The sequence below is a fragment of the Cyclopterus lumpus genome, chromosome 4 (assembly GCF_009769545.1).
Source record: "Cyclopterus lumpus isolate fCycLum1 chromosome 4, fCycLum1.pri, whole genome shotgun sequence".
Classification (NCBI taxonomy): Eukaryota; Metazoa; Chordata; class Actinopteri; order Perciformes; family Cyclopteridae; genus Cyclopterus; species Cyclopterus lumpus.
The window spans coordinates 12,651,524-12,676,308 of NC_046969.1; the positions used below are offsets into that span (position 1 = coordinate 12,651,524).

General features: G+C 42.9%; 1 protein-coding gene across 1 annotated transcript in view; it reads left to right on the plus strand.

Moving 5' to 3' along the window:
- hmcn1 (hemicentin 1) overlaps nt 1–24,785 on the plus strand; it is a 74,278-nt gene that overhangs the window by 48,286 nt on the left and 1,207 nt on the right. The window contains 64 exon segments of the mRNA XM_034530673.1: nt 69–191; nt 337–492; nt 863–1,144; nt 1,270–1,437; nt 2,245–2,358; nt 2,574–2,660; nt 2,791–2,982; nt 3,090–3,263; nt 3,358–3,471; nt 3,724–3,869; nt 3,958–4,108; nt 4,413–4,610; nt 4,695–4,808; nt 4,916–5,103; nt 5,234–5,330; nt 5,515–5,676; nt 5,990–6,103; nt 6,190–6,392; nt 6,928–7,009; nt 7,118–7,249; nt 7,492–7,641; nt 7,852–8,011; nt 8,138–8,262; nt 8,377–8,560; nt 8,953–9,050; nt 9,151–9,429; nt 9,526–9,710; nt 10,054–10,135; nt 10,366–10,502; nt 10,587–10,728; nt 10,891–11,035; nt 11,249–11,376; nt 11,492–11,648; nt 11,888–12,009; nt 12,171–12,335; nt 12,637–12,744; nt 12,959–13,096; nt 13,173–13,307; nt 13,643–13,912; nt 14,391–14,581; nt 14,758–14,971; nt 15,125–15,259; nt 15,545–15,735; nt 15,885–15,966; nt 16,062–16,331; nt 16,467–16,637; nt 16,743–16,913; nt 17,546–17,716; nt 17,839–18,009; nt 18,206–18,376; nt 18,505–18,675; nt 18,765–18,911; nt 19,073–19,210; nt 19,356–19,477; nt 19,744–19,981; nt 20,198–20,260; nt 20,819–20,938; nt 21,028–21,162; nt 21,251–21,364; nt 21,495–21,620; nt 21,755–21,883; nt 23,028–23,396; nt 23,606–23,725; nt 23,826–23,952. Coding sequence (XP_034386564.1) covers nt 69–191; nt 337–492; nt 863–1,144; nt 1,270–1,437; nt 2,245–2,358; nt 2,574–2,660; nt 2,791–2,982; nt 3,090–3,263; nt 3,358–3,471; nt 3,724–3,869; nt 3,958–4,108; nt 4,413–4,610; nt 4,695–4,808; nt 4,916–5,103; nt 5,234–5,330; nt 5,515–5,676; nt 5,990–6,103; nt 6,190–6,392; nt 6,928–7,009; nt 7,118–7,249; nt 7,492–7,641; nt 7,852–8,011; nt 8,138–8,262; nt 8,377–8,560; nt 8,953–9,050; nt 9,151–9,429; nt 9,526–9,710; nt 10,054–10,135; nt 10,366–10,502; nt 10,587–10,728; nt 10,891–11,035; nt 11,249–11,376; nt 11,492–11,648; nt 11,888–12,009; nt 12,171–12,335; nt 12,637–12,744; nt 12,959–13,096; nt 13,173–13,307; nt 13,643–13,912; nt 14,391–14,581; nt 14,758–14,971; nt 15,125–15,259; nt 15,545–15,735; nt 15,885–15,966; nt 16,062–16,331; nt 16,467–16,637; nt 16,743–16,913; nt 17,546–17,716; nt 17,839–18,009; nt 18,206–18,376; nt 18,505–18,675; nt 18,765–18,911; nt 19,073–19,210; nt 19,356–19,477; nt 19,744–19,981; nt 20,198–20,260; nt 20,819–20,938; nt 21,028–21,162; nt 21,251–21,364; nt 21,495–21,620; nt 21,755–21,883; nt 23,028–23,396; nt 23,606–23,725; nt 23,826–23,952 — 9,964 coding nt within the window.

Consider the following 24,785-nt stretch of genomic DNA (forward strand, 5'->3'; position numbering starts at 1 on the left):
ACTTAAGTGAAGCATGTAGCTTGAATAAGATGGGAGCGCCTCCTTTAGGTGTCTTGTCATTATTACAGTTTCTCCCAGCATCCGCGGGTCAGAGGAGGTGTCTCCTCTGACTGTGATTGAAGGAAGTCTCATCACTCTGGTGTGTGAGTCCAGTGGCATACCACCCCCCAGCCTTATCTGGAGAAAGGACGGTAAGTGTGCCTTAGTTTGTAGATACACAAAATGACAACAAGAGAAAAAATAACTAGACTATGGACATTAGGTGATGATGTACTGATGTTATGTGGGTTACATGTTTGAACATCATACCTTACCTGTAGTTTGTGTTCATCCTAGGTGCTGAGCTCAAATCAGACCAACGGCTCAGGGTTTTGTCAGGCGGTCGCCAGCTGCAGATCTCCAGTGTTGAGAGGACAGATACAGCCTCTTACACCTGCTCGGCCTCTAGCACAGCCGGTACCTCTTCCAAGGAGTACAGCCTACAGGTTTATGGTACGTGTGTAGCACTAGATCTGTGACATCTAGTGATCAAAGTAATTCAAGTTATTGTTTGGTCTTTTATGGGGATTTCACTAAATATCAGTTACTGCGTGGTAAAATAACTAAGATCCTGCTTTGAGAGGGCAAATTATGTATTTCATATGTTGGGAGGCAAAATTAGTGTGCTGGAGAATTTAAAAGAGGAAGTTCACAAAAGTGTCCTTTATTTCTAGTATTGTGGACCAGGGCTTAAACTGAGAGGATGCCTACTTTTACCAAAGAAAAGTAAAGATTTACGAATACATGTTTGTATAATGCAGCAAATCAATATAGATCATATATAGAGTATGTGCACCAACTCACTTCGCTTTTCTCACTTCAGTCCGCCCTTCTATTAGACGCAGCGAGGGCAACACCGATGATGTTGCTGTTACAAAAGGAGGGGATGTGATCCTACAATGTGCTGCAGAGGGTGTGCCACGGCCAGCCGTCACATGGCTGAAAGATGGACGGCCTATCACAGGCCAGCACGGTGCCATGATCCAGAGCGAGGGGAGGCTGCTGCAGATTAAAGATGCTAAGGTGTCCGACACAGGACGCTACACCTGTATCGCTGTTAATGTGGCAGGACAGGCTGACAGCAAGCATGACATCAGTGTGCATGGTAGGAAGCTCTTTTTTTCTTCTTCTTCGCTTTCATCTTTTTTTCTTCTTCCGTTTGGAGAATTACAATCCATTTCTTAAATGTTCTTTCTGTCTTTTTGTCTCATTCTCTCTCCTCTTGTTCAGTCCCACCCAGTATAATTGGTCAGGTACAGTTGCCAGATAATGTGAGTGTTGTAGTGAAGAATCCAGTTGCTCTGAGCTGCGAGGCTTCTGGCATCCCCCTTCCTGCAATCACCTGGCTGAAGGACGGTCGGCCAATCAAAGCTACCAGTACAGTGCGTGTCCTCTCGGGTGAGTTGCAGTCTGACTTTCTGGGCTAATTTAAATAGTTTTTCAAGCTTGGTCAACTCTGTGTTGTATGTCATGTCAAATATATTCAAACGTACATACAATTCCTTCTTAGTTTCGTGTCCCATCCATGAAGGTACAGACTCGAGGAAAGCCAGCCACCCAGAATATGACTCATGGTCTGAACTTAGGAGGAGTAACTCAAACTCTGTTGCTACCTAGCTGGGGTTCAAAGGCGAGCAGTTGCAATACATCACCAGGCTTCCTGCAACTGGGGCCAAACTCAATTGTGTTTTTATACATTTAACCAGATGTATTGTTTTTTTCCAAATTAAACTGTGGCCCCTGAACTTAAGCAAACTACATACATGTGCAGAACTAGAAGTAGCATGCATCTGCCAAGTTGACCCCATTTTGCACATCCTCAGGATAATCCGAATGATTTAGAAACCATAAATGCCATTGTTTATATTGTAGAAAGTCTCCTTGTGTCAATGTTTGTCACTTGTTTTCCGAGGAGATTCTCATGAATCCTGTTCAGTTGTGTTTAAAGACAAATGCAATTTGTCTTGAATCTCATTAAACTTTGTTTGTAAATGTTTTAACAGCTGTGAGCCTCAGAGTCTAAATTATTTGTGGTAATTGATCCCAGTTTTCTAAGAGGGGTAATTTAACATTCTTTAAATGTTGTTTTTTTCACAGTATGTTTATCTTTTGTGGAAAGGTTGCAGGTTTATCTGGACATAGCCTTTGAAAATATTCCATGATGACAATAGATAAATGTTAGTAATTGGCCTGTTAAATCTCTAGGGGGCCGGAGCCTGCGTCTAATGCATGCTGCAGCAGAGGATGCTGGGAGGTACACCTGTATTGTGTCTAACAGCGCTGGAGCGGAAAGGAAGAACTTTGACCTCGACATCCTCGGTAATGATATTATAAACCTTAGTGTTTTGTTTCAACGGTATCATATTGAATACTAATTTCAACTTCAGTGTACAGATTTAAATACCATTTAAAAGTCTATAGGGGTGAAAATGATTTTGTCTAAAGATCCTTTATCTGAAGACACTGTGAAAGCCTTTTCAATGAATTGGAAGACAGTGAGAACCATGTGATTGATTTTCAGTCTAATTCGACAGTTCCACCCAGCATTGTGGACCAGGGAACTGTGGTGGATACTAAAGTCAAGGAGAAACACAACATAACTCTCACCTGTGAGGCGTCAGGTAATTAGCATACATCTCTGCACTGACTTCCAAATCTCGTGTTTTACTGGGGAAAATTCTCTTGATCGATCCTTAATGTAGATTATATTAAAGGTACATTAATCCCTAACCTCACCTCATAATCTCCCAGGTAACCCTTCACCTGAGATTAAATGGCTGAAGGATGGACAGCTGTTGGTGCCGGACAGACGCCACCAAGTCTTGTCTCTAGGCCGTTTCCTCCTAATCTCTGCGGCCCAAGTTGCAGACACTGGCAGGTACAGTTGCCTGGCATCGAACAGTGCAGGGCATCGCAACCGTCACTTCAACCTCAATGTCCTGGGTACAAACAACTCTTTTAAATCATTTATAGTGTGAATCCAACAATTTTAAATTAAATAATGTCCTAGATTTGATTGTTCTGCACCCCCCCACCCTTTTTTTTGCCAGTTTCTCCCACCATTGCTGGGTCAGGTTCTGGCGGTTCTGCAGAGGAGGTGACAGTAACTCTGAGCAACCCCACCTCACTGGTGTGTGAAGTCCAGTCCTACCCTCCTGCTCTCATCACCTGGCTCAAGGACGGCACTCCCTTTGAATCTAGTCGCCACGTCCGAGTCCTTCCAGGTTTGAGATCACATGTACATCACGCTAGAGTTGAACTAAATAGAAGACAGGAGTATGGTGCATCTTTTGTCATTCGTCACCCATACTTTCACAGGTGGGCGAACTCTGCAGATTCTCAATGCTAAAGAAGAGGATTCAGGGAGATATACCTGTGTGGCCACTAATGAGGCTGGAGAGACACTGAAGCACTATGAGGTCAAGGTGTATGGTGAGATTCCTGCATCTTTTTTACATGCTTTATTATTAAGAATACAGTTTCATATGGCAAATATCAGTTAATGCACTGCCTATTTAGTATGCTTACGTGAACAAGTAACAAGTAAACTGATAATTATCAGTGATCACATTTTTGACTGATTTGAACTGCAATCTGTAAATTCTTTGAAATGGATGAAGGATCATCATACACAGATACCTATATACATGTCAGTGTAATCTTAAACATGTTTCTTGACTCCAGTTCCCCCTCAGATCAATAAGAACGATATCCCAGGGGAAGGACTGGCCCCCAAAGAGGTCAAGGTCAAGGTCAATAGCACACTGACCCTGGAGTGTGCAGCTCAGGCTTTTCCTACCGCCGCACTGCAATGGTACAAGGACGGACAGGTAGACATGTAATTTGGTTCCAAGGGATATTATGGATGAAAATAAAGAAAATAACCTGTAAAAGTCACAGTTACTTTTTCTACCACAGATCCTGCGTGCAGATGACCATGTGTCCATAACAACCAACAGTCGTGTTGTTCAGATCAAGCATGCTCAGGTGTCAGACACTGGCCGCTACACCTGCGTTGCCACTAATATAGCTGGAGAGGATGAGAAGGACTTTGATGTAAATATACAAGGTGAACTGGGTTGACTGATGACGATGTATTAATTGAGACTATTTGTGCATTTCATGGACTCAGATTATTCTCATGCTGTTGTTTGTGTTTTTATGTTTATACTCAAATACTATATTGAAAAGGGGAAACGACTTCAAAAATGCTTATAGAATAAAAACATCCATTTTATTAAAGTCAACATCCTTTTAGATAAATGTGGAGCCATTGCCTTGACTAGTTTATGACCACAAACCAAAATTAAGTTTCCAAATTGCTCAAAGAAGGACTTAAACATTTGAACTCTTTCCTTTTCCTCCCTATTCAGTTCCACCTAATTTCAACAGGCCTGGTGGAGTCGGTGATACCACGTCTTCCCCAGGCTTTCGAGGGGATGTTCGCGATGTGATACTCAACAATCCCATGTCTCTGTATTGTGAGACCAACGCTGTCCCCCCTCCAACACTCACCTGGTATAAAGATGGACAACTACTCACCTCCAATAACAAAGTTCTGATATTGCCAGGTGGGACAGACAAAAAACAGAGACAAAAACAGTGGGAGAAAGACAGAATGAGTTCATACTAACCTTGGTCAGTTTTATTCCCAGGTGGGCGAGTCTTACAGATTCCCAGATCCCAGGCTGAAGACTCAGGCAGATACACATGTGTGGCTGTCAATGAAGCAGGAGAAGACTCCATTCAGTATGATGTGAGAGTCTTGTGTGAGTAAAACACTTTTCTTTGTGGTACAAAAATCAGTTTAACGGAGTTGGGAACAAGCATTTTTCCATAGATCAGTTTCTCATTATGTATTTCTGTCCTTCATCAGTGCCCCCGACCATACGGGGAACAGACAGGGATTTGCTTGACGAGGTCACAGTCCTGGTGAACAAAACTACCCAACTGGAGTGCCACGTGGATGGAAACCCCGCTCCCAAGATCACCTGGTTTCAGAACAGCCAGCCAGTCAGCTCTGATGGGCCACATAGGATCCTGTCCAATGGGCGAACACTTCAGGTAATAACCAGAAAGCACACGCTCTGTTCCATGCCATAGCTCGTTTTTCTACACACGCACACACACACGCACACTCTGTGATATGTGTTCTTACATGATTTTACATGTCTCCATCTTTCCCAACCATCAGGTGTTGACTGCTCAGGTATCTGACACAGGGCGCTATGTGTGTGTGGCTGACAATGTGGCTGGAAGTGCAGAAAAATCCTTTAACCTTAATGTTCATGGTGAGTCGCATGTGAAATGGTAAATCACTTATATTCTATATGCTAAATTTGATCAAATTGTGAAAAAGATGAGTTGAAGATGGATCTACATTTACTCTCATGTAGAAATAACTAATTTCACTTAAACCCTCTGAGATAAATATCTACTGTTTGTACTGAATGGTTCTTATATTTTTTCTTTCAGTGCCTCCCACCATTATCGGACGGAGTCCTGAGACTGTGACTGTGGTGGTGAACAACTTTGTATCTCTCTCTTGTGAAGCTACTGGTTTCCCCCCTCCCACCTTGAGCTGGCTAAATGATAGGGGTCCCATTCAGGCCAATACCAATGCACTCATCATGCCAGGTGCTGACAATATCACATGTAAAAGAATGAACAATGAGCAGTGGGTGACAACTGAAGTCATTTCAGTTGTCACAGAATAATTAGAATATTTCGATATAATAATAATAATAATAATAATAATAATAATGCATTGTATTTGTAAGGCACTCTTCATTCAAGAATCTCAGAGTGCCACAGAGCTAGTACATAGTTAAAATCAACTATAATAAAAAAGTCATAGCAAAAAAAAAAAAGTCATAAGCATGCAATGGAAATGGTTAAAACCAACAGCAGTAGGATCTGAATGTTTACTTGTGTCCACGTGTGCCTTCAGGTGGTCGTACACTACAGATTTTGAAAGTAAAAGTATCTGATGGAGGAAAGTACAGCTGTGTGGCCATCAACGCAGCGGGAGAGGCGTACAAGAACATCTACCTCACTGTTTTTGGTCAGTCCACCTCCACAATGTGTGTACTTGTACACTGAGCGTCACAAGCTGACGGTTAATGTGTTCCTCTCTTCTCGGACTTTCAGTTCCTCCAAGTATCCGGGACAGCGGTGGGGACTCTCCTGTGGTGGTGAATGTGCTCGTTGGGAAATCAGTAACTCTGGAGTGCGAGTCGAACGCTGTACCTCCTCCCACCATCACCTGGTACAAGAACGGCCGGATGGTGACCGAATCGGCAAACCTGCGCATCCTGGCGGAACGACAGATGCTCGAGATCAAGGGCTCGGAGGTCAGAGATGAATGGATGCAATGCTGCGTCTGTTCTTGTTTTCAACATCTTTCAGCGATTGCAAGTCAAGTCAAACAGTGTGGCCATAACTGTGAGGTCTTTTTGGTTTGTTTTTATTTTGATGAAAGCTTAAAATTTTGTAGCAGCCACACTTTGACCCCTCAGTAAGTAAAATAAGTAAATTAGGATTCAAGGACACTTGAATGAGTATAGTGTGAAAGGTTTTCTGATATAACTGCAACAGTCTGTAAGACTAGCGGCCTATGACATAAAGATGATACTGCCTGTCAATTCAGTGGGTAGCAGGTACAGTGTAGCTATCAGGGCAAGTGTTGGTTCTTTGCCTCGGGCAGAGTAGGACTTACAGTTAGCTTCAAGGTGCTTTTATGTCATGGGACCCGGCCTGATGATGGTTCAAAACATGAATGCTTCACTTCCATAAGCGTTCCCACTGAGCTTTTGGCACATTTTACTTTGAATTGATAACTGACTTGTTGTTTTTACATCTTCCTTTTATGTCTCCTCTGTTCTTCAGGTGTCTGATACTGGACAATATGTGTGCAAGGCCACCAATGTTGCTGGACAAGTCGACAAGCACTTCCACTTGAATATTTATGGTAGTTTATGATATATTTATTTATTTAGAAATCTGGAAAAAAAACACATCGCATTTTCAAACGATCCTTAACACTTACATTATTAAAAACGTCTCCCTCCCTCTTCAGTACCTCCCAGTATCGACGGGCCAGCAGAAGAGCGTGTTGTGGAAACCATTAGTAACCCAGTCACCTTTGCCTGTGATGCTACTGGAATCCCTCCTCCAGGCCTTTCTTGGTTGAAGAATGGGCGACCCATAGGTACATTTTTGTATAGGTTTATCTTTTTTGTGAATCACACAACCACAATATTGTATTTGTTAATGTGCTCCTGGGAAGGATATCCATTATTATGTTGTATCTTACATTTAAATGAAATGACCTGTTTCTCTACAAGTTTACACAGATAAAAAAACATAAGTCAGGGTCGGTGAGAGCAAGGTAACATTACATAACTGGATTCTCATTGTAATTTCGTTAATATGAACTTCATATTTCTTTAGAGTACTCGGAGTCTCTGGAAATGCACATCTTCTCAGGAGGAAGCAAGCTGCAGATTGCACGGTCACAGCTTTCTGACAGCGGCACTTACATGTGTTTGGCCTCCAATGTGGAGGGCAAGGCGCACAAGAGCTACCACCTCACCATACAAGGTACATGCACATGCTGAGCCGCAGGCACTATTAATAAGTTCTGACCCTTTTCTAGAGAGTTTCAAATTAATATTAATATTATGACATACTCTTATGTGTCGACTGTATGCCGTCAAGCTTATATATGATCATACAGATACATGTATTTACCATTTTAGTTTGTCTTGTGGTATTCATTGGATTGTGCTAAGGCCAGTAATTCTCTCTCAGTCCCTCCCAGTATCTCCCGATCCGAGCTGCCCAGTGAAATGGGAGTCCTGCTAAATGAAAGCATCCAGCTGGTCTGTCGAGCCCAGGGAACTCCAACGCCGACCATCCAGTGGTTGAAAGATGGGGAAGCCATCAACAATATGAGGGACGAGGGACGAGGGTAATGCTTGACGCAAGAAAATAGCTAAATAGAAGGAAATGTATGGGATTTCACAGCAGGCCAATCCAGTGGTAAATGATGTTATAATGATGATAGTAATGTTGATGCTGATGCCGTTGTGTCCAGAATCAGTCCAGATGGCAGCACACTTACTGTGACTGGAGCTCACACCAGTGATAGTGGCAAGTACACCTGTGTGGCGACAAACACTGCAGGACAGGAAGACAGGATATTCAACCTGAACGTGTACGGTAGGTGGAATTGATTTGACTACTTGTATTATCCAGTACAGACAGTCTGAGTCACTTGATGATTGCCTTGTTGATTTTAATGTCACTGACTTTGCTTCAAATGTATTTTATCAGTGCCTCCTGTGATAGACCGCAACAGTAAGACAGTTGAGCAGTTGACCACAGTTCTGGACAGTTCTGTCAACATGGAGTGTGTTGCTGCAGGCTCCCCTCCGCCCCAGCTCAATTGGCTGAGAAACGGCCTGCCTCTGCCAGTGTCCTCCCACATACGGCTTCTTTCTGCTGGACAGGTGCTCCGGTAGGTCAGTGGACAGGGCTCAAGAAGAGTGTGTAGCACATGGTGCTGCATTAAGAACTACATCCTGTGCATTGTATGTGTGGGGGAATGCTGGTCAATATTTTCCTTCACATGAATCGAAATTATTGCAAAGACTTTGATATTGTTGCAATGGGTATCGGTTAAATTTGCAAAGAAATCTTCACTTGTGCAATTGTGTTTTTCATGAATGAATTATATGTTTAAAAATCTGCTGTATCCTGCAGGTGTTCCTATTGTTAATTCAGTAAAGAAAAGTCAAACTTCATGAAACAATGTCATTGTAAAAGAAAAATAATAGTTTGTTGGCTATTGTACAACTTTAGTGAGAGTTAAAATGTAACAAGATACGTTGTACCTTTTGTACCTGTCAGGATTACACGAAGTCAGGTGTCCGACAGTGGCACCTATACTTGCATCGCATCAAACAGAGCAGGAGTGGACAACAGACACTATAACCTCCAGGTGCATGGTGAGTCTGACAACATTCCTTGCTTATGAGGGACACATTACAAAAGCAAAATGTTCAGCAATAAATGCTAATGAACTGTATCTTTTATTGTTTTCCTCAGTCCCTCCTGGCCTGGATGGAGCAGGGGGCACAGAGGATGTGACTGTAGTCAGAGGAAACTTGGCTTCTCTGCTGTGTGTTGCTGATGGGACCCCGACCCCTTCTTTGTCCTGGCTCAAAGACGGGGTAACTCTAATTCATAAACCCCACCTCAATGTTCTCAATCTGAATACCACCGTGCAAATCATCCAGGCCCAGGTCAATGACACAGGACGCTACACATGTGTGGCTGACAATACCGCTGGCCAAGCTAGTCGCCACTTCTACTTGAAAGTTCTGGGTGAGTAAAAGCACAGTCAAGATCTTATTCAACAGCTTCAACTGTGATCCATGGATGAGAAAATAAATATGGTTTGGTTTATGTTTTCATATTCAGACCCTCCCCACATCAAGGGCTCTGGTGTACCAGCAGAAGTATCTGTTGTGGTTAACAATGTGCTGGAGCTTCAGTGTGAGGCCTCAGGTATCCCAACACCCTCTTTGACCTGGCTGAAGGATGGACGCCCACTCCCACAGAGCTTTCTCCGGGGAGGAGAGGTGCTCCGTGTGGCCTCGGCTCAGGTATGTGCCATGGAACTGTTACGTGTTTTAAATTCAATCACTTTCTCTTATCTATAAAAAATGTAAACCATACTTTTATCACATACTGTATATAATAACATAAGTCCTGCAATTTTTGACTGTAGCCTACAATTTCAAAGTTATTTTCATAAGCATATTGTTACAGTCTTATGTCTCTTCATAACCATTGACATCCTCACTGGTGACCAACAAAGTTTTTCTTTCATCCATTTTAACTTACCTGTTTGTTAATTCATATAGAAATAGAACAACAGCGCTCTCATTTTAGTGTAGAGGGTTTCCAAACGCAACCTGTGCCACACTGTTTTTCTCTTGTACTCAGTTGGAGGACACGGGCAGATACAGCTGCTTAGCCAACAGTCCAGCAGGAGATGATGACAAGGAGTTCCTCGTTCGAGTGCATGGTGGGTAACACAGATGTGAAATACACATTGCTGTTAGCGCTGTACATAACATTGTGGAAACAATCTCTGACTTGAAGGAAATTAACGTATAGTACAAAAAAAGGATGATTCAGTCAGTCTGTACCTAGATAATGAATTATTTGTTCATGCCTGTAATAAATATAGTATACAGTGACCTGAGATTGGGCTATACATTCCATATCAGTCTCTTTCTGTTCTTTCTGTGACAGTTCCCCCTAACATTGCTGGGGAGAGCTCACCTCAGGATGTGTCAGTGCTGCAGAACAGACAGTTAACTCTGGAGTGCAAGTCAGATGCTGTTCCACCTCCAACCCTGACTTGGCTCAAAGATGGCCAACCATTGCAGGTCAGACATGAAAAAAAAAAAAACTATCCACACAATGCGATGAATTCTCATGAAATGTGTTCACAAATGACTATCTTTGTGTAGGCCTCTGCCCGTGTGCGTATTCTGTCTGGTGGCCGCTATTTACAGATCAACATGGCCGAGCTCAGCGACAGAGCTCAGTACACCTGTGTGGCCAGCAACGTTGCTGGCAAGACCACGCGACAATTTAACCTGGCTGTAAATGGTACAGTAACATCTTTTATCCACAACTAATGTACATATAGATATACTGTATATCCTTTCTCATAGAACTTCTCTTTACAATTCCTTCTGTAATTACAGAGCAAAAGTCAATGCCCAGCTACAAATGAGTAAATAAATATATATCTTTTACCTGTACCTTTAGTGGCCCCAACTATCAAGGAAGGCTTCCAGACGGTGTCAGTGCACATAAACAAGCCAGCAGTGCTTGAGTGTATCGTAAGTGGAGTTCCACCACCTCGTGTAACATGGAGAAAACATGGCGCCATATTGGGGGGAAACAACCCCAGGTAAAACCATAATTCATGGAACAATGAGGCCTTTTGGCTGATGCTGCTGATTTTGCTGATCTAATATACAGTTCTATTTGATGAATACTATGTATGAATGAATTGGTCCAAAATCTAAAAAGCAGATGTTTATTATTATAATATTCTGACACATCTCAGTTATTGGCATTTCTTCCGTGCTGTACCTTATCCAGTTTGTACAAATGTGCGCAGGTACATATTTGCAGAGGATGGGTCGTTACACATGCACTCTGCTCAGGTGACCGACACTGGACGCTACCTTTGTATGGCAACAAACCAGGCTGGGACACAACGCAAGAGAGTGGATCTGCAAGTATATGGTGGGTGGTACATATGTGCATACAAAAAACAAAACACATGCATACCTTCAATCACTCAATCACCCACAAAGACAGTCATCCAGTAATCTCGTGATCTTCGGTTCTTATCTCTCAGTTCCTCCTTCCATCGCTGACAGCCGCACCGATGTGACGGTTACGGTCAACGTTCAGACCACCCTGTCCTGCGAGGCCACCGGTATACCCAAACCCACCGTCAGCTGGATGAAAAACGGACGAGCCATCAATACTGACCAGAACCAGAATTTGTACAGGTTGATCCAGGTTTTCTCCCTCTCCAGCTTCTGATTCAATAGTTAAGACTGACGAATACAAAACTGGAACATTTTGTAATTCCTCGACTTTACATTAATAGCTTTATTGCTTAAACATTTGATAGTAAGATTCAATGTTTTAAAAAATATGTGTATATGTATATTTTACATTTTTCCATCTTGTTATAGCACCTACATCATAGTGAAACTACACTCAGATATTGTTGTATTATTTCCAGATTACTATCATCAGGCTCCCTGGTCGTCATAGCACCAACAGTGGAGGACACAGCCGTGTATGCATGTGGGGTCTCTAATGAGGCAGGGGAAGACTCCAGATCCATCAACCTCACCGTCCACGGTGAGTAACACAGCGTTTGTTGAGAAATTGATTCTTATTATTACAGCATGTTCATTGATATTGTATCAAGATTTGATTTAATTTATATTTCTGTTGTAAATATTTTTTAACATTTAAATTTAAGATATTTTTGTTTCATGTTTAAATGCATGTCCCTGTAGTTCCTCCGTCTATAGCAGATGAACCCACAGAGCTCATCGTAACCAGACTGTCCCCAGTGGTCATCGCCTGCTCTGCATCTGGCGTCCCAGTGCCCACAATCCACTGGACTAAAGATGGCATGAAGCTTACCAAAGAGGGACAGGGCTACAGCATCCTGCCCACAGGTCAGAATCAGGATTAATGTGAATAGCACGCAACTTTTATTTGGTATAACTTTACAAACTGACACCACAATACTTATTTGTCAGCAAAATATGTTAATCCTAGACTCTTTTATGAGAATTAGTAAGTAATTAGCTATTGTATTCAGTTAATTCTTCCACTGGTCTTGCTATATAAAAAAAAAAGCTACCACTGTGAGTCATCTAATACACCAATAGAGGTTATACCAAGTGAAAAAAATGTCAGGTTACTTTATTTGCTTCCTCAATTGTGTTGATTTGCTGTGTTATGATCTGTGCTCAGGTCCAGTAGAGATCCCCTCAGCTCAGCTCAGTCACGCAGGACGCTACTCCTGCACGGCCAAGAATGCAGCAGGCTTCACCCACCGCCACGTGCAGCTCACAGTGCAGGGTGAGAACATCCTGAGGATCAAGAGACACCCTGCTGTCAAAAATAGTCATGGTTCTGAACTCAATTTCAATTGATTCTTTGTAATACATGTTCAGTGATTTAAAAAAATATATAATATTTTATATAAGGCTTTAACTGCTATGTGACTATTTACCACTTTATTTATTTTTCTTGATCTTTCTGAGCATCACTCTTATCTCATTCCTTTCCTCAGAACTCCCAATGATCCAGTCTCATCCCTCCACTCTGGATGTGATCCTGAATAACCCCATCACGCTGCCCTGCAGGGCCACGGGCTCGCCCAGACCCACCATCACCTGGCAGAAGGAGGGCATCAATATACCGACCACAGGTAATTCATGTTTCTGTGTGTTTGTCAGTCATCACAAGTAATCAGTCATAACATAATTTCCCTTGCTTCATGTCAGGTGGAAGTTTCACAGTGCTGCCTAATGGAGGTCTACAGATACATAAGGCCTCTGTGTCCGACTCTGGGACATATATATGTGTAGCTCAAAACCCTGCAGGGACGGCGCTGGGCAAGACCAAACTCAGAGTACAAGGTAGGGCACTTACTCAAGTAAAAGTAACTTGATTAACAGACGTATTATGTAATATTCAGTGGTTGTGTACAGGGATCTAATAAGAACACCTTACAATCATGTGCACTTTTGAAGAAAAAAAAGTTTAATTTTGAGCTGCAATGTCAAATTTATTACACACATTTCTCACAGAGCTGAGCTGCCTTCATTATATTCCATCTATCCTGTAGCTGGGTAACAGTCATGATGAGTCTTCAATTCCACCCTGCACTTCTTTTAGTTGTCTAAATTCATATTCAACAGCCTAATAACGCCAATAAATAGAGGAATAATTTTTTTGTTCATGTGTCCTGTAGTCCCTCCAGTGATCAGCTCAGTGACTCAAACGTATCTGGCACCTGTGGACTCCTCTGGTACGCTACACTGCCACACTGACGGCTCCCCTCCCCCGTCGGTCACATGGCATAAAGACGGCCAGCCACTGAGAGAATCTGTGCGCCAGCGGGTGCTCAACTCAGGATCCCTGCAGATAGCCTTCATCCAGCCAAGTGATACTGGACGATACACTTGCACTGCTGCCAATGCAGCTGGCACAGTCAGCCATGAGATGAGCCTTACTGTACAGAGTAGGTTTAAGTTCATACAGTATGTTAAACTACATCACTGAACACAAACATAGAGTTTGTGTAAAACTGATGTTTCGGTTGCCTTCAAACTCCATTTATTGTGAAACTAATATCACTGAATGTGATACATTGGTATCCTCAAACATTTTAAAACCACATTTCAGATTATATCTTAAGTCCTACTTCCGATTGCAAAGCTGTAGCTGTAACTACCCATGCACTTGTGCTTTAAGTGCATTTGTTTTCAGTTTCACTTTACTGAATGAACACTAATCACACCTCCTGTGAGTCGAATGAAGAACAAAGCCTTTTTCAGTTTTTGGTGTTCTGCATTTTCCCTTGTGCCATAAAGCAATCCAGCTTATTTGCCTCAAAATATAGCATGTAATGGAGAGGGCATTAGTGGTTTCCCTTCTGGTCTTGCATATTTTAGAAAAACCTTAACTAGATACAATTAATGTGATTGACTTCTTTGCAGTCCCACCTTCCATTCAAGATGGAGAGCAGCAGGTAGCAGTGGTGGAAAACAGTCAGGCTCAGCTGGTGTGTGTGGCAGAGGGGGTCCCTCAGCCCGGCCTGTCCTGGGAGAAGGACGGTAATCCTCTCAGTGAAAGCACAGGGGAGTACACAATCCTACCCTCCGGAGAGCTGGTAATAGACATCACTCAGGTAAGAAAAACATGAGGAAAACAACAAATGATCTATACATGTTTTATGTTTCATGTTTTAGCTTGTGTTAAATATAGCTTTGGTGGCTTAAGTAGCTTGTCTTGCATCAAAAAGATGCATTTAAAGAATGTTGTCCCATGCTCCCATTCTCCTCATCTCCCCTCCCTTTGTACTAGCCTGACGATGGAGGCATTTATACCTGCGTTGCCACAAATGCAGTCGGACAGGACAGTCGTACAACAACCCTGTCTGTACATACTCAGCCTGTCTTCACTGAGCTGCTCGGAGATGTGGCCCTCAACAAGGGAGAGCGCCTCCTGCTGGCTTGTGGAGTCAGTGGCATCCCCCCACCCAGAATCACGTGGGCCTTCAACAACAACATCGTCCCAGGTGTATAGCAAGACCCCATTGATTATGAAAATGTTTTATATCAACTGAAAATCTATGCTATTTTATGTAGCTGTAATGCATGTAATACATTAGAATAAAGAAGTATAACTGTCTTTTTCTTATTGTCTTTACTGCCTTTTGTTAATGCTTTAGTTCACTACGACCACATGAACGGCCACAGTGAGCTGGTGATAGAGCGAGTGAACAAAGATGACTCTGGCACCTACAGCTGTGTGGCAGAAAACAGTGTCGGAACCATCAAGTCACTGGGCTTTGTCTATGTCAAAGGTAAAAACATATATAAATGTTAATGAATGTGTATAACCGTTCTTGTAGGCAACTATAAGTCACCCATAAGGCTGGTTTATGAGCAGATAATGCATGAGAATATAGTAAAACACAGCTGTAATAATGTAAAATGTCTTTTTATAGGAGACATTGTTCAGAATATTGTACATTACCACTTAAAATGTCTCTATAGTATCGAAAGTATGCTGCTTATAAATGCTAAGTAGAGGGATTTAAAGTGCTACCATGTACTTTACAACTCAATCCTTTTCATAATGTCTCCAGAGCCTCCGATCATTGATGGGGACCTTCACTCCAACCGCATTGAACCTCTGGGTGGTAATGCCATCCTGCACTGTGTGGTTCGGGGAGACCCCCTGCCGACCATCCGGTGGAGCAAAAGTGGAATAAACATCCAGATCAGCAACCGCATTCGTCAGCTGGACAACGGCTCTCTGGCCATCTACGGCACTGTGGTAGGAAAACACACAAGACTGAGATCTCTTATGTGTAATAGTCTGCAAATACAGTTGATAACAAGTGAAAGGGATCTGTTGGCTAAGTGGTCTTAACGTTTCATGTAAACCCAATTTCTTCATTGTCTTTATCATTAAATGTAATGCAGCGTGAAGATGCAGGCAACTATATGTGTGTGGCAACAAATGATGCTGGAGTGGTGGAAAGGAGTGTTACACTGACCTTGCAGAGTAAGTGTCTATCTTCTCTGTGTCTGTCCTTTGTAGTGTAAAGATGGAATTCACCTTTTTTAAAGGTTAGATCATGTAGATCTGCCCTCTTCCAGGTGCGCCGGCCATCATCGTGGAGCCAGCAGAGACAGTGGTGGACGCTGGCAGCACAGTTGTGCTCAACTGTCAGGCGGAGGGGGAGCCTACTCCCATGATAGAGTGGTCCCAGCAGGGGCGATACCTGCTGGGCAACGACCGCTTCTCCCCTTTGTCCAACGGGTCCCTCAGAATCAGCAGTGCCCAGAAAGAGGATACAGCTGAATATGAATGTGTGGCCAGAAACTTGCTGGGATCAGTGCTGGTCAGGGTCACTCTTACTGTGCGAGGTGAGCAAGACATTGTATGTACGCTACATCCACTTTTTGATCCAACTTCCATTTTAAAATTACAACAAACAATCATCCAGATTGACCAAATGGCTAAAGACATGTTGCGTTAACGTGCAGTCATTTGTTTTCTAGTTCATGGGGGCTACTCCGAGTGGTTAGAGTGGGGTCCTTGCAGTGTGTCCTGTGGTGTCGGGTCCCAAAAAAGGTGGAGACAGTGTAACAATCCTCTACCTGCCAATGGGGGGCGTCATTGCGCAGGATTGGACACAGAAACACATAGTTGTCAGGGGAAGCCCTGTCCGGGTGAGAGTGCTTTGATAAATCAGAGGATTCAACCTCTGTACTTGTATAGGAGACTGTCCAAATGGCACATGTGCTAACAAAGTCTTTACCTTTGTCCCTCTACAGTGGATGCTAACTGGTCTGAGTGGTCTCTCTGGGAGGAGTGTTCTCGTACCTGTGGTCAGGGCAACAGAACTAAGGTTCGGACCTGCAGTAACCCTCCAGCTCAGCATGGAGGCAAGCCTTGTGAGGGCAAGGCAGTGGAGGTCATCATGTGCAGCGTCCGACCTTGTCCTGGTGAGTGAAGGATATGTGTCCTGTAACTTCAGCAGATGGCTGTCAGCTGTATGAGTAGTTGGTATGAGGAGGCACAACTGGCAGGAATGCTTGTTTAGTCCTCACACGTGTGATCTAAAAATGTCATATTTGTTTAAAATCACACGTTGCTCAGCTTCTAAATACTAAAGTCAGTTATTGACTGAAATTACGTTTCACTGCTATGTATCTCAATCTTTTGACTGCCTATAATGCATTGCACATTTACAATGAACAGGCTTTATGCCAGATTTTATTATTTGCCTTGATTTTCACAAGGTCTCAATAAACAAGCTTCCTTTATGCCAGATTGTAGGCTTAACAGTGGTGGAAGGACTATTTACAAACTACTCAAGTAAAAGTAGCAATACCACAGTGTAAAAATAGTCCTTGTTTATGTAAAAGTACCTGATTATAATTCACTAAATGTACTTAACAAAAGTTAAAGTACTTAGTTTGCAGAACAATTGGTAAACAGTAGCCTACAATATTTCTATAAGAAATGTAATGGAGTATAAAGTGTCTTATTACTTAAAGGAAATGTACTTATTTTCCACAACTGGTTATAGATGACTCTAGGCCTGTATATCGACTTTCTGTTTATACTCTTGTAGTGGCGGGTAACTGGGGCTCCTGGTTGCCATGGAGCCCATGCAGTGAGACCTGTGGTAAGGGTATGCAGTCCAGGATCCGACTTTGCAACAGCCCTCCTCCAGCATTTGATGGGCCGCAGTGTGAGGGCACAGACACCCAAACACAAGTGTGCAAGGAGAGACCTTGTCCTGGTGAGGGCTCAGCAATAGTACTGAATGATAAAATCAATTTGAAAGAGAATTTAGTCCATAAGCGTACACAAGTGACTTATGCTCCTGCGTCTTCCTCCTCCTTCTTTTCTTGTGCTGTCCAGTGGATGGGAAGTGGTCATCCTGGGTTAGCTGGGGATCCTGCAGTGTTTCATGTGGAGGCGGGACAAAACAGAGGACACGTCTCTGCGCCAGCCCCAGCCCTCAGCATGGTGGCAGACAGTGTGAAGGCAACGATGTGCACATTGACTTCTGTAATAGTGACCCCTGCCCCAGTGAGTCATATTAACTTTTATTTGCTCTTCTTACTTTTTCACAGTAAAAAAAAAAGAAAAAGTATATTCTCTGCATCTAAATGTAAAAATGTCTGTCTTGTATCGTGGTTCGGGGTTTCTTTCCAGCAACGTACCTGCTCTTTTGACTTATCTCGGTTCCTTTTTTATCCTTGACATTGCAATTTCTTACCGTCAGTCAACGGTAACTGGAGTCCATGGAGTAGCTGGGGCGCCTGCAGCAAGACATGTAACGTGGGTCAGATGAGGCGCTACAGGACATGTGACAACCCCAACCCTGCCAATGGTGGAAGAGCATGTGCAGGAGCAGATACACAGATACAGAGATGCAGCACTGCCAACTGTCCTGGTGAGTCAGCATGTTGAAGACCGTGTTGGGGTGGTAATGGTACTAAACTGTGAGGCAATCAAGAACAGAAATGTTGTGATTTATGTGTTAATGTGTGTACTTATTGTATATTGGGTATATTATTGCAGTTGACGGTAGCTGGGGCTCATGGCAGCAGTGGGGAGAATGCTCCGCCTCCTGTGGCGGCGGAGAGAGGACACGTGTCCGTCTCTGTAATAGTCCGTCTCATAGCAACGGGGGTCGGCTGTGTCCAGGAGACTCCTCTCAGCTCTCCAGGTGTAACAGTCACGCCTGCCCAGGTGAGGCATTTTTGTTAATACAAATTGTAAATGTTTGTAATAGAGCGTTCCTCAAAAGAATTTCTTAAATACCTTCTTTTTTTTGTCAGGTGGACCCCAGAAGGCACGAGGAAGCATCATAGGAAACATCAACGATATTGAGTTTGGCATATCCATCCTCAATGCCACCATCACAGACAGCAAGTCTGGTGGCAGAACCATCAAGGCCACTATTACTAATGTCCCAAGGACATTAGGTCAGTTTTCCAACAATTATATATATTTAAATCTTGCACTTCAAATAAAGCAAATAATATCCGGCTCCGTGAAACTAGAGCACCTAAATTGTTCTTTTAAACAGTCAATAAATCTCATAATAGATTAAATATGCTGCTTGTTATGCCTTTTTAATGTCAAGGTCCTGCAATGAGAAAGCTCATCTCAATCCTGAACCCTGTCTACTGGACCACTGCACAGGAAGTAGGACAGGCTGTCAATGGCAACACGCTAACAGGAAGCATCTTCAGGCGAGAGACACAAGTGGAGTTTGCCACAGGTAAGAATTGACCGGCCAGGGTGTGTCTGTTATATCGCTATAGTATGACATAGTTAATGACATTGTTGACTGATGATTTTGGATGTGAATAATGCTAGTGGAGGAAAACAGAACCTGACAAACGTCTGTGGTGTAATCTTGGTAGGTGAGATCCTGAGGATGACTCACATTGCAAGAGGCCTGGACTCAGATGGAGCGTTGTTACTGGACATCGTCGTGAACGGACACATCCTGCAGCTGCCCTCACATGCTGAAATCAGCATCAAGGTAAATAAATAAACCATGCAGTGGATATTGATTTAAAGGTTACTATTACTTAGTAATACATTGCAATTTGTATAATATCTGGGCAAAAGTAGTAAAAACCAAACATTATGAGCCGAGTAAATGCTATATTTTGAACTCTATTTTGTCCAGTTTACTACAAATAGCATATACGTCATATCACTGCAGAAGCCATATTGTGTGGAGCTTGGCTATAACATGTCCCACTACTTTAAAGCTGCCTCACATGTTGACTTTGTTCGACTCAGGACTACACAGAGGATTACATCCAGACAGGCGCAGGCCAGCTGTACGCTGTGTCCACCCGCATGTTCAGCATCGACAGGGAGAGTGTGCCCTACTCCTGGAACCACACCATCTCCTACGACCCATCCAGGGGCAAGATGCCCTACCTCGTAGAGACGCTGCATGCCACAGCCATCAGCGCTCAGTACCGCCCCATGGAGGAGATGTTGGAGTATAGCATCCAGGCTAGTATCGCCAAGGGTGAGAATACTGTCCTGTGAAATTAGTCAATTTATTGGAAATTGGTTATGGGTGAGAGATGGATTCAACAAGGTTGTTAAGTTAATGTTAGGTTCTATATGTTTCCTTTATATGTTTAGTCCAGTCAAACATTGAAATCTGATCTTGCTTTTTTCCCTTCATGTTTTTGTTTGTTTCTGTAAACTAAATTGAATGAAGAAATGTTTATTATTCCAGGAGATCGCAGTAACCAGTGTCCTCAGGGATTCACTCTGGTGTCTGCTGGGCCCTACTGTGCAGGTAATGTTTATCAATGCATGTAATGCTGTTCCCAATCTCTGACGGTGGATAAGCCAGTGCAGCCGTTGTTCATTGTTTACTGTTGTTGAACAACTTGAGATGCAAGACTGGAGTTGGAGTTGAGAGACAACACGTGCAACCAGATTGTTTCACACGTAGCCAGTTTACAAGCTCATTTTAAACCAATCAAAATCATCGTCAGACGATAGCTGGTTCCGTCTCTTGCTCTCCACTGTTTACCTGCATTCAACCAAAGCCTCCTCAAACGTGATTGGTCAATACAACTCTGACTACAAACAGAAACCAGAACGCTTCCGAACCCCAAAATCTCAGAATCAGCTGAGAATACCAACATTGTAGTCAGTTGCTAGATAATAATAATGAATAATAATGATATGTCTATTAAGAATTTGCTTTTAAAGACACAGTGGATTTGAAAAGCGCCTTTTGAATCTTTTAACAGCTTCTCCAAACATACTCAGCAGATCTTTCTTATTGTATGCTTAAATCGTATGATTGTTGCCATATTGTTGTTAATGTGTCATTCATGTGCCACAGATGAGAATGAATGTGAGGTAAGGAACCCCTGTTCCCACGTCTGCCACAACGCCATGGGAACCTACTACTGCTCTTGTCCCCGAGGCCTCACCATCTCAGCTGACGGCAGGACCTGTCAGGGTAAACAACTCACTTCTTAATCAGTGCTCTCAGCATTATCACACACACAGGCCGTTGTTTAGATAATGCAATGCTCTTCATTCTCGTAGATATTGATGAGTGTTCACTGGGTGGGGACGTGTGCCATGATGGACAGGACTGTGAGAACACTATTGGCTCTTACCGATGTGTCATGCGCTGTGGGCGCGGCTTCAGGAGAACAGCTGATGGTCTCAGCTGCACGGGTACACAAACTACCTTTTTATTGATCAACTGAGGATTTGTTGTTGAGTGTTGCTGAACCTTTTTATAACTGTTCTCTTTGTTGCTTAGATGTGAACGAGTGCCAGGAGTCCAATCCGTGCAATCAACACTGTCTGAACACTATCGGCAGCTACCGATGCGCCTGCGAGCCGGGCTTTCAAATCAGGAACCGGCGCTGTATCGGTGAGTCACCTCTCCGTATAGAGCTTTATCGATGTTATTCATAATAAAGGGTTACTATTTCTATTCTTTTTTTAAATAATTGCATTCTTTGAAACAAACACTTCTACACTTCTCTCTGTGATCACCTCAGATATAAACGAGTGCAGACAGAGGGTTTGTCGATCCGATCAGCAGTGTAAAAACACACGGGGGGGTTACACCTGTATTGACCTGTGCCCCAATGGTATGACTAAAGGTGCCAACGGGACATGTGTAGGTGAGTATTCGCATAATTCACTACTCATTGTGAAGGCAGAGAGCATTCGCTGAAGTACAATATTTAATAAAGTATAGACTGGAACATTGTTTACTTCTGCAACAAGATTTACTTCTGTATCCTTCGTGCTGCAGACATTGACGAGTGCAGAGATGGCACTCATCAGTGCCGATACAATCAGATCTGTGAGAACACCAGAGGCAGCTACCACTGCACCTGTCCACGTGGCTACAGGTCTCAGGGAGTGGGACGGCCCTGTATCGGTATGTGCATCCTTTATATCTCTTGTCAAAAAAACAAACACAATTCCAATATTGTATTCCTTATTTTTAGCATTCAGGCAGGTGATCATTTTGACTTTCTTGTGTGTAATTCTGTTTAGCTGAGGATATTTGCCAAAGCATACAGCATGTTAAGCAATGAACGTGTAAAACATTGTTGCACTGCACTTCCTATCAGCTCGTCCGCTTCTACCAGCATACTTCTCTCTTTGTGTCAGTGACTCACTCTTGTTGAACATCTAAAATAACTCTGACGCTAAGAACTGCAACATAGCTCATTATAACCTGCCAGTGCTTGCTCACATCTCTAAAATACTGGAGTTCAAAGCGCTGACTAACTGATAACTTTAAAGACCCTGCGAAGCTTTAATGCATGTTATCAGGTCCTCTAAAGCTCTACATTACACTACGTCTACTAACCGACACGGTCAATAGGAGGAAGAGAAAGGGGAAGAAAGGACTGCGGTGGAAGGGAATAAATGTGTCCTTTTGCAACACATCAACCATAAAGAGACCAGCACCATGACTTCTCTGTCGGTCACTCTGTTCATTTCACTCTCTTCCAATCCTGACTTTTAAACTGTTACCTTTTTGTTTGGATCTGGCTATTTCCTGGAGTTGCTTTGTAATGGCATACATTCACTGTTCCCCTTGTGACATCATTAACATTGTACGCTGATGTCTGTCTTTGTGAAATATTCCTTTGGCATTGATAGGATTTTGTTTACCTGATATCAAATGTAAATTATATTTGATAATTCCTTAGATAAAAGGTTAACTAGATTTTAAATGGAATTTGAAGTTATTATCTTCAAAGCATTAGTTTTATTTGATATGAGAAGAGATAAGTCTCTCATTCATATTAGACAAATGTATTTATAGTCTCAATACATTTCTGTCTTAGGGACATGGAAATGTATTGTTGTACAATTGACATATCCCCTTTTTCCCCCTCATTTTCATCTCCCTCCTCTTTCTTCATGGCCCACACCACCTCGTTTGTTCTTTTCATCCATCTAAATATTCACATTTCCTGTTACTTCTGTATTCTTTTTGCACCTTTTACTCCTTCTTTTCTATCATTCTGTCTTTTCCTGCTGCTGGTCTTTCTTTATGCTGAGGGCAGACATAAATGAGTGTGAGCGGCTTCCACAGCCCTGTGCCTACCAGTGCATCAACACACCTGGCAGCTTCAAGTGCACCTGCCCGCCGGGACGCCACCTGCTGGGGGATGGCAAATCCTGTGCTGGTCTGGAGCGTCTGCCCAGCTATGAAAGTTATTCATTTGGCTACCAAGCATCACAACTCTCCCCTGAGCGCAACTCCTACCAGCGACTGTACCACAACTTGGCCTCTCAGAGCTACCACTCCTACGCAGCCACCGCAAGGGGGCGCAACAGGAGCCGGAGCCACAGAGAGACTCCCATACGTTTCTCACAGCAGGGCTTCCTCGCTTGTCAGCAGGGGTTTGAGTCCAGGGGTGGCTCCTGCTTAGGTAACAATGGAGACAGGCAGGGTTGAGATGAGGGAGAGGATGAAAGTTGTTCATAGAGGAACTGTCTCTTTGCTTTGCTGCTTGTGGGTTTCCTTTGACTATAGAACTGAAAGCTATAAAAAAAGTGTAATTTATATGTAATTTATGTTCTAAGATTTTCTCTCTCATCATTTTGTGGCTGTTTGTGTGTGCGTGTGTAACTCCAACAGACATCAATGAGTGTGAGGTGAGGGATGCCTGTCAGCATGAGTGTATAAACACACCAGGAAGCCACAGGTGTCTCTGTCCTGCTGGTTACCGCCTCATGACCAATGGCAAGACCTGTCAAGGTAAGAACCACCAGCTGCTCCCTGTTTCCGTCCATCACCAACATTTAATGTTATTATAGCGTGTACTGTAATGACAATAAGCTGTTTGCTGAATTTACAGATGTAGACGAGTGCCTGGAGCAGAACATCCAGTGTGGTGTGAACCAGATGTGCTTTAACATGAGAGGAAGTTACCAATGTATTGATACACCCTGTCCACCGAACTACCAGAGGGATCCAGCCACAGGGTAAGCCTTCAAAGAAATACACTCAATTAGGTTATACAACTAGGACTAATCCATTAAAGAGATGAAACATGGCCCCACATTGTTTGTTCAATTTAGGGGATTTGCAATTATGGAGCAGTTTGTATATTTGGATAATTTTCAACCTATAAAGGACCAGGGTGTAGGATTTAGTGGCATCTAGTGGTGAGGTTGCAGATTGCAACTGAATGTCTGTTCTGGGCTACTGTAGAAAAATGGCAGTTCAACATGGCGGACTCCGTGGAAAAGAACCCACTCAGTGGATGTTTCTCAAAGTCAAGGGAGGGTCCTTCAAAGGCTCATTTTTCCAGACGCTACGTCATCAAATCCCACCATATGTCTGTTCCAATGCCTTTGAATTCTAAAATTGTCGTATTGCAGACATACTCAAACAATATGTACGGCATACTGCCTACCAAATAAACAATTAGGATTTTACTAGCAGACTGTTTACATTGAAGTACACACAACCCCATATTGAGAATCTAAATGGTTACTAGACCTATGTCATAAAATAACCCTGAGACAAACAAAAACACACTTTCTCAGTTTCAGGTATTGAAACCTTAATGACAACATAGTTTTGAATATTACATTCCATTTCTGCCAGTAAATCCCCCTAAATCCTACACACTGTTCATCCAAAAAACAACCATTTCTTCACCTACCTTTTGTGGTGCGATATCATGCAGACAGTTTTGATTTCATCTGCAAAGGTTTTGAGACAGACTTTGTAAAGATTCTAGCTATCTATCCCAGACAATATTAGTAATTTCTCTAAGTTCCCTCACACTCAACTGAAGTCGGCTGTCTAT